Source organism: Macadamia integrifolia, chromosome 5 (genome assembly GCF_013358625.1).
Source record: "Macadamia integrifolia cultivar HAES 741 chromosome 5, SCU_Mint_v3, whole genome shotgun sequence".
Lineage (NCBI taxonomy): Eukaryota > Viridiplantae > Streptophyta > Magnoliopsida > Proteales > Proteaceae > Macadamia > Macadamia integrifolia.
Genome location: NC_056561.1, coordinates 10,389,565 through 10,403,684, shown reverse-complemented (window position 1 = coordinate 10,403,684; position 14,120 = coordinate 10,389,565). Strand labels below are relative to the sequence as shown.

General features: G+C 35.6%; 1 protein-coding gene across 1 annotated transcript; it reads left to right on the top strand.

The window, feature by feature from the left end:
* The first annotated feature begins 5,840 nt into the window (after positions 1-5,840).
* On the top strand, positions 5,841-7,620 carry LOC122078329 (pentatricopeptide repeat-containing protein At1g61870, mitochondrial-like). The gene has a single exon (XM_042644265.1). The coding sequence runs from the start codon at positions 6,058-6,060 to the stop codon at positions 7,249-7,251; it is 1,194 nt and encodes a 397-aa protein (XP_042500199.1). The 5' UTR covers positions 5,841-6,057; the 3' UTR covers positions 7,252-7,620.
* Positions 7,621-14,120: the final 6,500 nt, after the last annotated feature.

Sequence of the window (14,120 nt, the reverse complement as noted above, 5' to 3'; positions counted from 1 at the left end):
GGAATATAATAGCACATTTTAAAGAGGGCCCGTTTAAAAACCGATTAAAGTCCGTTTAACATTAAACATGTCCGTAGCCCGGTTAAGGCCCGACTAAAACCCGATTAAGGTAGCCCGATTATAGCCCGAGACCGACCAACCGAATATAAAGTGTACCATGCCCTCAATAACTAAGCCCGATTAGTTAAATGGGCGGACACGGTGTAACCTTTGAAAGTCTTCAAGCCCGATTAAGTCCGATCGAAACCGAATCGGCCCGACCGATTGACACCCCTACGTGAGAGAGATCTCAATTCCAGGTATCCGGTGTTTCAAGCCCTGCTGCCTACTTTCACCCAACAAACTCTGGAGCGAAGAGAAGAAACTTCATGAGCAAACAAGCAACAAAGTAGGAAAACCTACTAACCTAAGGGTATATTAAGATACATCTAATGTCCCAGATAATCGATGAGAGATTATACCTCTATAACTCTCAATAATTTCATTGTTCAAACTTTAATGGCACATAGAAAAAGTACCTCGGCGCATAGAGAAATAACCTCGCCACTTTTCACCGGGGCACATGGTTAGGAAGAAGAGAGAGTGTTCATAAGATGTGTAGTACTGACAATGTATGCATCATTCTCCCATTTTTATTTTATCGGACCAAGTTTCTCTACTCCACTAGCCAAGAAAATCTCTATATGGGTAACTTTGACTCCATTAACAAGGGTGGAAGTGTATTGATAGTCCAAGAATCTAATCATATGGGCACATTATCACTTTTCCACAGTTGAAGATGAATAACTAAGTCTTATTTTATTTTTGGAAAAAGTTTGACAAATGATTGTAAAATTTGTAATTTTTGAAACCTTAAATGGCTTTTTTCCTAATCACCCAACGAGAAGAGGTAAAACAATACAATTAACAAAACTAAAATATGAAAAATAATTTTAATAATAGAAAAATAAAGTTAGAATCACACAACATGCCATTGCTATAGATCAGTAATAAGCTCCTAGAACAAAGGTAACTAAGTATATACAAAACATTCCCAGAAATATGATGATGTATACGAGATGAAAAACAACAGGAAAAAATGCAAAACAAGGGCTGAAAATCACCATATGCAGAATTCCCTTAAAAATGAAAGAGTAAGAAATAAATATAACCCTGATTGATTTGAACTATAGTTAGTAAATTCGTGTATTATATGTGTATTGTATGTGTTTCCGAAGAAATCAATTAAAAAATATTTTTGTTTATAATTATTTTTACAATTTTTTCCATAGATACGGAAAAATCCATGAAATCTATGGAGACACATTTCCATATTATTCAAAAAAAAAAAAAAAAAAAGTGTATTTCTTTACTTTTGATTTCAACCAATCACAATCAAGAGGTCTTTATAAGTTTTTCACCCCTAAAATCCTAAGTACATATGTGTTGCATAATAAAAATATTCACAAATTTATTTTTGCTCTCAGAAGAACCATATTAAACATGTACATATTAATGTTGAACACATTTTTTATTTTTTTTTGTGGTCAGGTTTTTTAAACTCATTATTTCTGTCTAGTTTGTTTAATTTTTGCACGTACTCTTACCCTTTTTTTCCATTTTTTGAACTTACTTACTATGACCTGAACCAATAAAATAGATTATGTTGATGTAAAACAAACATTCTGAAACCATATACAGGAATGTTTATGATTTTAGGAAAAAAAATGTATTAGAAACACCACTATACCTAAAATGAAAAATTTTGATTCTCCAAGATTTAGAAATTCAAGTCGAGAGTGACGAAACAAACTAAAAAATTTAAGGTCCTTCATGCATGCAAAATTATGAAACATGGCAAATCCTAAATATCATAGAAAAAAAAAAAAATTCAAAAGAAAACCAAAACCAAAAAGAAAAATGTGACTTTTAGATGTGTTGAATCATATGGAATATGGCATATGCCAGTATGCCACCCATGAAACCATTGAAAAATTAATGACATTCAAGGATGAAACATGAAAAGCCTTCAAATCTAAGTCATAATTAATTCAAACTAATAAAGCAAGAAGAAACTTACATGATGGATGAAGAAAATGTACTTAAAAAACAGCAAGTACTGCAATCCTCATGGAGAAAGTAGTAGACAAGAGAAGATCACAATAGGGCTTCTCTTATAATTTGGGAGCGTTTCACTACCTTCTTTTAGGTGCCATTGGATGGTGAGAAGGGAACTCTTTTATTTATTCTCAAATCTCAATATTCTAGAAGGTACCTAAAGCATATCAAAGCCAATTTTTTTTTTAGAAATTTGGACTGAAAATCTTCTAAAATTACAAAAAATACCATCACCTACTTTTTTTTATTCTAACAACCAAGAGATATCGTCTACAAATAAGCTATGATAAAAAAGCCACCTTAAAAATACAACCCCCTAGAAATATACAACCAGCCTTTACTTGAACATAAGGCAGTACCAAAAAAAATTAATTAATTTGATATGGTTTTACATGTTCCTATTTGGGTTTTCAGTGCAAATTAAAACCAAACTGAGAAGAGAAACTATGAAATCAGAATCGAATCATTTCTCTATTGTCTTGTTCGATGATCAAAAACGGTTGGTTCCGGTTCTATTTTGATACCCTTGAGAAAATTACCCCAAATCTATGGTGTTTATAATTTGTACAAGTCTTGATGTTTTCATCAATCTTGCGTTAGGCTTTGGGTGTTGCTCACTATATGTTTGGGAATAAGCGATCTTACTTTACTTTTTTTTTTCTTGATGCCAATAGTAATCACTTTACTTTTTGGTTGCACAACTCTTTTTTAAAGAGATGCCTTGTCTTCCATGACAATTCTTATGTGCTAGCTTACTTGTCCTCCGATTGATATGTGTATTATTCATCTTTAGGTCATTGTACTTTCCAAGAAACATGAATCATGTGCTATGTTTTCATCTGACACTAAAAGCTATGTAATACCATGAAGCAACACATCAAGGTGTTGATCACCTTAATGATTTTTTTTTTTTTTCCAATTTATGGCTAGCGATCTAGACCTTTATGTGAGAACAATGATTTTTTTGTGATTTGAGGAGAAATCATAATTTTTTTCATCAAAAAATTGATTTTTAGAGTCGTTACTTAGATTATGATATTGATTCAATTTTATATCTAGTTCTCAAGTAAGATTATTGACTTGGGTAAAGGTTAAACACTTGTCTACAAAAAAAAAGAGAGAGAAGGTTAAGCACTTGTTGCACCCTGTGAAATCCATCATCCATAATTGATTGAAATTTTATTCAAATAATAAATAATTTCTGATAACAGAATTAAAATAAATAAACTAGCAGCCTAATTATTACCAAATCACACCAAATTGTAAAGGAGCAAGGAAACACTACCTTCTTCTTTGGCCACTGTGTTGGCACGTAGATTAATGGAAGACTACAAAGGAGCAAAGGTATCTTCAACATATGAAGTTTGGAGTAACGTAGTCTTTTTGCATCTGTCTATATCTAGGTTTAAAAAAATCTATACAAGCGAATAGCTTTCTTTTTCGTATAAAAATAATTAACTAAAAAAGAATGAAGAAAACCACAATTCTGACTTACAACGGACCACACACTAAAAAAAATGATGAAAAAATAAATTTAATCCAAAATTTCATTCGTTAAGAGGTCTGAATTGAAGAATACTATGGCTCCTTTATCCTTTTGATGGCCATGTTATTTTTCTCTACTTCATTTTCTCCTCTTTATGAAAGTCTGTGTTTCATTAATTTTAACTTTTTGTTATGCTTTGAGTTATGTTCTATACATGTTAGACAAAACACCCAACTGTCACTTTACTTTTCAGTTGAACAATTTTGTTTAGCAAAATGTATGTGTCTTCCATAATAATAATAATAATAATAATTATCATTATTATTATTATTATTATTATTATTATTATTTGGTATAGTCCATGATAATCATTGTGTGTTTTTTGCGACCGAAATATACATCTCAAAAAATGGCATAATTGACCCCTTCGATACGGAAAAAGTTGTCCATCTCTAAAATTATGTGATGGCAGTTGTAACGACAAATGTGCGATAAAAATTTAACTATCCTTAAAAGGTATTAGCGACAATATTTTGGTATTTGGAATAGAAAATTTCCATCGCAGAAACCCATTTTTCTTGTAGTGACATGATATGTGGGCGTTATACCTTTCAATAATAAATATATTCTGATTATAACTCAAAATAACTAAACTAGAAACCTAACCATTATTAAAACACACCAAAACAATAATTTTTAAGTATGAATAATCAACTAAAAAAAGAAAGAAGTGGTGAACCCATACTGGTATGTGACTGATGATGGGCTAAACATAAAAAAATAGGAGAAAATAAATTTAATATATATAAAAAAAAATCAACCCTAAATATCTAAATTAAATAATGGGATGACTTGGGATGACCATTTTTTTTTTGGTGGAAATTGATAAAGATGGATTAGGCTCGTCTATAATGCATGCTTCAGGGTGGCATAGATCATAGGGCTGAGAGTCCGCATACACGCAGCCCAAGATGCTCCCAACCCTTGGATCTGTGCTACAAGCCATGTTACGCTACAGAGGATACTGGTCTGAGTAAAGATATGATTACTTTATCTTTCTTCTTGCATTTCCACTTTTTCTTTTGGATTTAACGAAAAAACCTGTATCTTCCATGATAATTTTCGTGTGCTTTTACTTCCTTTGAATGATATGTTTAATTTTCATTTTTAGATCAGTCTTACTTTTCAAATAATGTGAATCACGTGATATATGATTAATCTCTCACCATACCATAAAGACTATGTACGAAGCAAAGCATCAAGTGTATGATGTTTTTTCTCAGTTGATGGCTTGAGCCCGATCAGGGCCAATGCTAAGTGTTCAGCCCGTAGGCAGGTTTGGGCTGAAATTTTTAGACCCAATGTCAGGTCAAGCCGTGCCTAGATTGAGGCCTTGGGCTGAGCCCAGTTTAATCCAACTTGACCCTAAGTACAAAATAAATATATTATTTAGAGGATTATCTCTATAAGAGGATCAAATATCCTTCTTTTACCATGAATTCAAGTATGCTTGAAAATTTGGACCTCAAAGACACAGTACCCTCCATTCTCTTTCATCTCAAAAACATAAACATCCCCCTCCTCCATTGGTCCTATATCAAAAGGGCATACCTTACATCTAACATTCACAAACCAAACTGGTGGAAGTATATTTCTTTGGGGGGAAATGGAAGACATCATTGAAAGTATATATGCTAGATTTTGTACTTGCCTTCACTGAGAAAAGGGAGCATATTGCTGCTTGTAGGATTGGATAAGGTCAAACTCTGGGTGGGCTGCTAGGTTTCGCCTAGGCTACTATTGCACGAGATGGAATATTTTTTTGTTCCACCAAAATAAAGGAGTTCCAAAGCATGGAGTCCACATCCTTTGCAGCGAGCGGTGATGTGCGATAAACATCGGACAACTGAGAGCATCTGTGGACACATGCCCCAAGAGACTCCCAACCACCTGATGCTCATTACATTGGTACAACGACTGTAGACAATTTTTACACTAAAACATGAGATAAGGGGCTTTCATTCCCGGGACCTCCTCCTCTATGTGCACATCACTAGCTTAGAACAGAAAAATCACTACAAGAAATTAGCTCTACAACGGCATTTTCATTAAAATGTCATAAAAAAGTTGTTATATGTCTATGGCGACATTTAAAGAGCAATTCTCATGGGGTGCAACAACATCCCTTTCCAATTCAAGTCATCAAGATCAGTCAAGGTTAACACATCTTTGTTAGGTCTGAGTTGAGATATCGCAGTCCGACTTAAGATTGGACAAAACCTTGACTGAGTTAAGAGATCATAGGGTGAGTTAGGGTATTAAAAAAGCTGGGTTATAAACACGTCACCTCTAAATCAAGGTGGGTCCCCCCACACAATCTTGTTCTAAGTTCTCATTTAAAATCTCTGCAACAGTTGTTTTTCAGTTCCGTTACCCTGAAACCCTGAAAACCTGTAGGCCTTTGTCATTCATCAATGGCGGCATTTTGCAGAAACACTGGAATCCATGTCTCTCGAAGGCTTCTCTGTACCATCTCTTCCTCCGCATCAGAGAATCCCTCAACCTGGACATTCCGAGCAGCGAAGTCTGCCATTCGACACGAGCCAGATCCGGAGAAAATTGCCGATATCTTCCAAAACTCCTCTAATTTCTCTCGTTTCCGCAGAGACAGACACGTCTTCGATTTCTCCGTTAAGAAACTCACCGATCTCCGCCGTTCCGATCTAATCGAACGTATCCTCGAGTTTCAGAAATCGCCGGAGCTGAAGAAATCCGAGGGTTTCTGGATCCGAATCATCATGCTGTACTCCTACTCCGGCATGGTTGATCAAGCCGTCCGTACGTTCTATGAGATGGGAGAGACGGGTTGCAGTCGAACCGAGAAATCCCTTTGTGCTCTGCTCAGTGTCTTCTTGGATAACCGTCAGTTTGATCGTGTTCATGAAAGCTTTGCCGAGATTCCAATGGAAATTGGTGTTTCTCCAGGTGTGAAGGCCTACAATCTTGTTCTGAAAGCCTTCTGCAAGCAGAAATCGGTCGAATCAGCTCATTCTTTGCTCCATCAGATGGAAGAAGAAAAAGGGGTAAAACCTGATATTGCTTCTTATAATATCTTGTTAGGAGGTTATCTTAGAAATGGAAATGAGCTTAATTTTGATGAAATTTTGAATGAAATCTGTGAGAAAGGATTGGAACCTAACTTAACTACTTATAATTATAGAATGGAAAGGCTCTGTAGAACAAAAGAGTGTGTTAGAGCTAATGAGTTGCTTGATGAGATGATTTCAAAAGGTATTGCTCCAAATTTGACTAGCTATAATACAGTTATTGATGGGTTTTGCAACTTAGGGGATTTTGATTCAGCAAAGAAGGTGAAAGAGAGTATGTGTAACAGCAAATCTGTGTTGCCGAATTCTGATACTTTCCGTTCTCTCATTCACCATTTGGTTCGGGAGGGGAAGTATGAAGAGGCACTGATGTTTTGTAAGGAGAGTATAAGGAGGAAATGGATTCCCCCTTTTGTGACAATGGAGAGTTTGGTTAATGGTTTGGTTGGTTTATCAATGGTGAAAAATGCAAAATCAATTGTAAAGAAGATGAAGAAGAGGCTTAGAGGTGGGGCTGTAGATTCATGGATGAAAGTTGAAGCTTCCCTGCCACCATTGTAGCAAGGAAATAGCAATGATAAAGTGCAAGGAATGCATCAGGGTGGGGGGTGGGGAATGGATTGCGTCTTTCATATTTATGGATGTTCTTAATAATGGATTTAGTTAATATCTCTGAAGTAGAATGAGGCAAAGGAAATTTTGAAGAGGACTAGGAGCACTGCAATGCATTCATGTATGTTGTATATTTATGCTACTCATCCATTATAGGGTAGCTAACAATATTGGGAGTATTGGAAATTCAGTAGTTAGTGGACTCTGAACTGTTTGATTTTCATTTTCATCCATTGTGTCATCTTTCTTAGTTTCTGAGGCATGTAACTTCATCTTTTGTTCAGATTTCATGTATCTTGTTTGCGTTTTCTTCTTGGAGATTTCAACTACCGAAAGCCACTGAGCGGTGTTTAGAATTTTAAACCCCTGTATAAGTTGATGGTGATTTACAGTTGAATTATGAGGAGGATTATTGAAAAATTTAAACTTGTATCTTAGGAAGTTACAACTCTTAAATTCGTCTAGAATGTGAATTTGACTGTGGAGACAGGTAGGATAATGTCTGAATCTCATAAAACCATTTCTTGGTGGTGTGTAAATATCTAACAAAACTGTAATCATAAGTTGGGGTCTTGGTGATCTAGATTTCAAGGATTTGAAACAGCCTAATTTATTAGAAGCTGTACCAAACCAGAAAGAAAAAAACATCAAGATGTGAATCTACTGTTACTAATACTATTACTATTTATTGTTATTATTCTGATAAGTGATGGATATTAATTCCAAGTGAGACTTGGAAGTACATAACAAAGACTGAAGGAGACAAACATACATATATACATGGTACAATACCTACTACGAAACCACAATACAAAACTGGAAAACTACATACTGTGTTTTACTTCACTATACCTCTAGATAAGAAGTCAGTAGGTGTTGTCCAAGAGCTACTCCGTTTAGCTCTCTGGTCTGTCGAGCTACTGTGTGAGCTTCCCTGTCATACTGTCTTTTAACATAAGCATGTAGGATCAAAAGATTGAAATTCAATAGTATAACACAATATCTATCAACTGCCAAGGGTAGTCATCCAAATCCTCCCTACTAACAAGTTTCAGGATCCCTTGAGTATCATAAAAGATAATTGTTCTCTTCATCCTTGTGAACTTGGATTCTGTCATGGTGTCTCAAATTGCTTCAGGATCGCTTGAGTCGTCAAAACCCACATCACAAAAGATGAGTGCATGATCTTACAGAAGTTATGAATCCTGATGTGATAATACAGTAAAGTAGTACAATAGTAGTGTTTTTGTAGTGTTGACAAAAGAGTTTGTATCACTAGAGTTTGTACCACTAGCAGAGATATTTGACCACTGGGTGATTGACCATATGATTGAGGAGATTTTCCCCCCTCTAAAGAGTACTGTATTCTTTTAGCCCCCTTTTGTTTGACCGATAAAAAGTGGTGGGGAATTTGTGAGGGTAAGTCCCACATGTTGTGGGTTGATTTGATATTAATGGAAAAGAAAAGAAATAATGGAATATGTAATTTTTAGTGGGGTGTGATACTATGGGAAAAAGAGGAAATGGAGATGAGGTAGAATTTTATAAAAAAGAGAAGAAATAGGAGGAAAACTAACTTGTACTTGTTTTTCGCAAACTACCAAAAATATGAGTGTTTGAATAAATGCACATAAGGGGAGTGCGATCTTTTCATGTTGTCTTGTGTCTAGGTGTTTCCTATGCCAAACTGATAGTGTTATTTTTCTCAATATTAAAGTAACTCTGTATTTTATTTTGCATCACAACATTATGAGATGAACTAATTATTGGAGTATATCAAGTAGACTTTCTTCATGATGAAGTGATTGGCAACAATCACTCAATAGAAAGTTTCCCATTTTTTTCATTGACAAAGAAAATGATAGATGCAACTTGCAAGAGTCTCTTTCCCTCATCCCTCAGTAAAGTTACTTCTAAAATTTTCCTTTGCAGTGGAAAGAGTCGACTTCGGCATCATTTGATAATGTTCCATTTCTGCGTTTTCTTGTTCCTAGAAACCGAGAAACAGCCTAAAAAGTGTTTAATAAAGTTGTTCTATTTCACCCGTTTCTAAAAACATAAATCAAAATTTATGCCTATTTGCAATTCTAGAAACGACTTTAATAAAACGAATTCGACTTGTTTCATCGTTTCTAAAATAGAATTTGAGAGAAAAAAATGTTGTTGTGCCCAATAAATCTCTCAACTATTTAAACCTAGAAAGAGACAACTGAACCTTCTCTCGCTTTTGGGCATCCGATGATACTATTGAGTTTTTTAGTGGCATTATGTCTGTAAAAAACGTTTTGAGAAATAGGTTTATCAAACACTAAAAAATTCATTTTGTTTCTGAAAATGTGAAAAACCATTTCTGTTGTTCAAACGGTGATGTCTCTTACAAGTGTTTCATTCGATTTTGTTGTGTACCCTTCAAGTAAGATTATCACTTTCTATTTTTACCGACTATTTGGGATGTTCGGGCAGAAATAGAACCCAAGGATCCGTCCATATATGCTAATGGAATTTGCAAACTAAAGCCTTGAGGACAGTGATTGTTGCAAAATACACTTCCAACACTTTCAGGAATTGGTAGGGCATATAGAATTTAAAATGTCTAGTTGGCGGCCGTTTGATTACAACGGAAATTAAAAGGGAAGAAAGTGAAAAAAAATTTAAATCTAGAAAAAAGATTTTTGTAATCGATAAACACATGACTATGCACTAATTCTAAAGCATTATATATATGGTTAAATTAATTCTAAAGCATTACATATATGGTTAAATAACATTTTACTTTGGATTTGTCAAAAAAAAAAAAAAAACCATCTAAAAAGTCATATTACTTAATACGATAAGAAGTCTTAGTAGGTCATACAATTATGTTGGATAATGATTATTAAAAAAGAAAAAATTAGGTTTTAAAAATTGAAAGGAATTCTACTAAAAAAACAAGAGTATGTGGAAATTATCTAGTTTGTAATAAATGAAAGTTAGCAATCTCTACTATGATTTGCCAAAAAAAAAAGAAAAAGAATGTAAAAGTCAGTATCAACAAATCAAAATGGTATTATTGATCATGACTGATCTCCAATGTTGACATTTTCTATCCCGTTTCACATGTATGGTCCAAGGGTAAAATTATGGTTAAAAACAAAAGAATATCTCTATCCATTTCCGATTCAATCCATTCTAGAATGTCATCAAAACGGTTGATCAATCCTGAGTTTTATACCTTGATCTCTATTATTTTTGTTATAGAAAATTGTATCTAAGAAATAGTACGGGATGTATACACTAGGTACACTAGCACTTTATTGACCATCAGATAGTATAAGAGGCATCTTACTTTTATTGTCATTGCTATGCATTAATCATGATCCACCGCCATACCCAGTCTGCAACCCTAGGGGTGTCAATTAGTGGCCCGACCCGACTAAACCAATCGGGACCGACCGTTTATAGACCGGCCTGGCCCGGATCGTTTATTAAACATGTCGGGCTTGAGCCCGGCCCGTTTATAAATGGTCGGTCTCGGTTTTGCTACTTGGACCGTCGGGTGTCCGACCGAGACCGACCGAATAATGCCCGACCAAGACCGGCCTATTATGCACCGACTTGGCCCGACCCTTTAATGATTGTAAAATACCTATTTTACCCCCCAAATTAAAAATAAAAACTAAAAAGTAAAGACATGTTCACATTTTAAATAATGGTTATATTTGGCATCATTTATTGATTTATTGTCATTTTTTTGGGCTTGCATGAGTGGGCCGGAATATAATAGCACATTTTAAAAAGGGCCCGTTTAAAAACCGGTTAAAGCCCGTTTAACATTAAACATGTCCGTAGCCCGGTTAAGGCCCGACTACAGCCCGATTAAGGTAGCCCGATTATAGCCCGAGACCGACCGACCGAATATAAAGTGTACCATGCCCTCAATAACTAAGCCCGATTAGTTAAATGGGCGGACACGGTGTAACCTTTGAAAGTCTTCAGGCCCGATTAAGCCCGATCGAAACCGAACCAGCCCGACCGGTTGACACCCCTATGCAACCCACTCATCTTGTATGTGACACCTTTTTTTTTATTATTATTTAGATCAAAAGAATTCTGTTAGTGTCGCACAAACAACAACAATACACAAGGCCATTGAGGACTCACATTGAAGCATCTTTGGTTTGGGCGTTACTTACGCCAAATTGGCAGAGATCTTTTTCTTTATTATTTACATGCTTATATATGGAATAGTATCACAATCACAAAAATGTAAAATTACTGGTGATAAGGAGTTCGAATGTTAGGGGTGATTAAAGTTGAGAGTCTTGGTGTGACTATGGTTTGGCCAAACAAACAAACAATGGGAGAGTATACCCAAACATCAAGTAATCAATTGAAACCAATAGACGGCTTAGATTAACTATTACCGGATTTTTCTCTGACATATTTGCCAAGTGTCATCGTATTCTTAGGTTTTAGAATTCAAATTTCAAAATGAAATTGGTGACTGTTGTGTTCTTTCTTTTCTTTATATTTAATAATAAATAAAAGAATCACTATATAGAGAGTGAGAGAGAAGTGGATTTAATGGGAATGCTCTTTTCTTTGGAGATCGATTTAACGAAATCGGTAGATCCGTATCGGTATTATCTCGAATGACTAATAATAATAAGGAAAAAAGAATCCTATTGGCTTGGTGGAGCAATAAATGTTCAAACACAGCAAGGTGTGAAAAGGCATAGCTGCCCCTACCACCACTAGATATTTTCACATTCAGCACGGGTCCAAGAGAGTTCCCCTTCCCTAACAATAAATGATAACTCTACATTTAAAGACTTCCCATGATGTGTCATTTTTTGTACTCAAGAATTTGAAACTTTTTTGGTTGCATCATTCTTAAATATTTCAAAAATAAAAAATCTATTTGGTAATTCAATTTATGAGAATATATTCTACCATTGAACGTATTTCTTTGGGAAAGCGGTTCCTCACACTCTCAAGGTGTTTTTGTGACTGATTCACACCTTAAAACCCGCCTCTCATCCTCATCTGTCTTTCCCCTTCGAGATGAGCGAGATGCTGCCTCTTTTATGTTAGGATCTAGACCGGATTTGGTGCATGATGATATCTTTTCGTTTGCTGCTCTGTTTGGGTATTCCCCTACAAATCAAGGTCATATTGGATGCCGCCCAAACCCTGGTCTAGTTGTTCAGCTCCATCTTTCTTACCATTTGGATCTACTATGCCCCCTAGGCTTGTATTGGAGACTTTTAACTCCATTCTTAGTTGTTATGAGAAAGAATGTGGTGTTTAAAGGGGGTAAAGGGATTTGGATTCCTTCCGATATATATGTTAGATTATTGTGACCTCCTTGACCTTAGCTTTAAAAACCAAAGTTCACTTGAAATAATCGTCACAAAGGATCTGCCAATATTAGGCTTTCCTTTGATAGAGCTTTGGTTGATGTAGATACAGCTGCACTTGCATGGTTGGACCAATTTGACCTGCTTTGGAAGCCAAGAGCTAAGAAGAACCAGTGTAGTCTAGGGTTGTTAATTGGTCGGGCCGGGCCGGGCCGGGCCGGGGCCAATCTCGATTAGGCCTAATCAGGCTTGACCACTTGGAAGCGTTGCACCATGAACGCCCGTTTAAGTAAATGGGCCTAGCTTTGGGGGACATGGTATGATTTATAATCGAACTGGTCGGTATTGAGCTTTAATCAGGCTTCCTTAAACGAGCCTTAACCGGGCTACGAATCTATTTAAGTCTAAACGGACTCTAAACGGGCTTTAAGATAAGTGATATGAGATTATGATTGTAATTTTTTTAAAAAAAGAAGAGATTTTGATCATTACAACTTACAAAATAAAGCTTAATTAAATCAAGTCCTATCATAAAGCAAAATGTAAGAAAGCTTAATTAGTTTTCTACCAAAAAAAAAGAGAATGAAAGTTTAATTAGTTTCTTACTAGTAGTGGCAAAATAGGAATTTTATGTAGTATTAAAGGGGATTGGGCTGGGTCGGGCTATAACGAGTCGGTTCAAATCGGGCATATAAATGTGTCGGTTTGGTCGGACGTCCGATGGGCTAGCTACCTACACTGTGAATTAATCGGGCCGATCCAGGTCAAGCCATAAAAGTGTCTAACTTGGTCGAGCCTACCGGTGCGGGCTCAGAATTGACACCCCTAGTGCAACCTAAGGTTTTGGTTTAACAAGGGTTGGAAATAATTAGTAGCTTATTTTGTCTTTTATTTCATGCCTTTTATTTTTCTGATTTAAATATAGGAGTTAGGATTTTTTTTTTTCTTCTTTGCATTGGTTTCCTTTTATAGTTGTTTCCTAGTTTAGACAAGATACCATTTCAGTTGAGTTTCTAATTTCATATCTTTATTTTTCTATATATAGGTTGTAAACGATGAACAAGTTAAAGTTAATTAATTTGAATGAGAATTGGTATGATTTATGCATTGTGTGAGTGTGTAGTACTCTTCCTTCACCCTGTTACTTTGATCTTCTCTTTTTCCTAAGATCTTCCATTAACTTAATATCAGAGTCGATGGATCTTTCCTTTTTTCTCTCCCTATTCCACTGTCTTTCTTAGCCGATCAATGTCTGACCGTGTCCCTCATTTATTGATTGCTGCCAAACAACAGCAGTAGAGAAGCAAAAAAGAAAAATTTGTCTCTGTTGCAAAACAGAGAAGTCAGAACCCTACCAGCTAGGGTCGACTAACCAAAGAAAAAAAAATATCCCTACTCCAAAGTTGAGAAGCCAAATCAGAACCTCCATCGACCCCCCCCTAAAATCTCAATCGAAGCACCCTCCCCATGGTTCTGCAA

Bases quoted from the DNA above. Each gene is read 5' to 3' on its own strand.
- LOC122078329 (XM_042644265.1), top strand. From the start codon at position 6,058: ATGGCGGCATTTTGCAGAAACACTGGAATCCATGTCTCTCGAAGGCTT.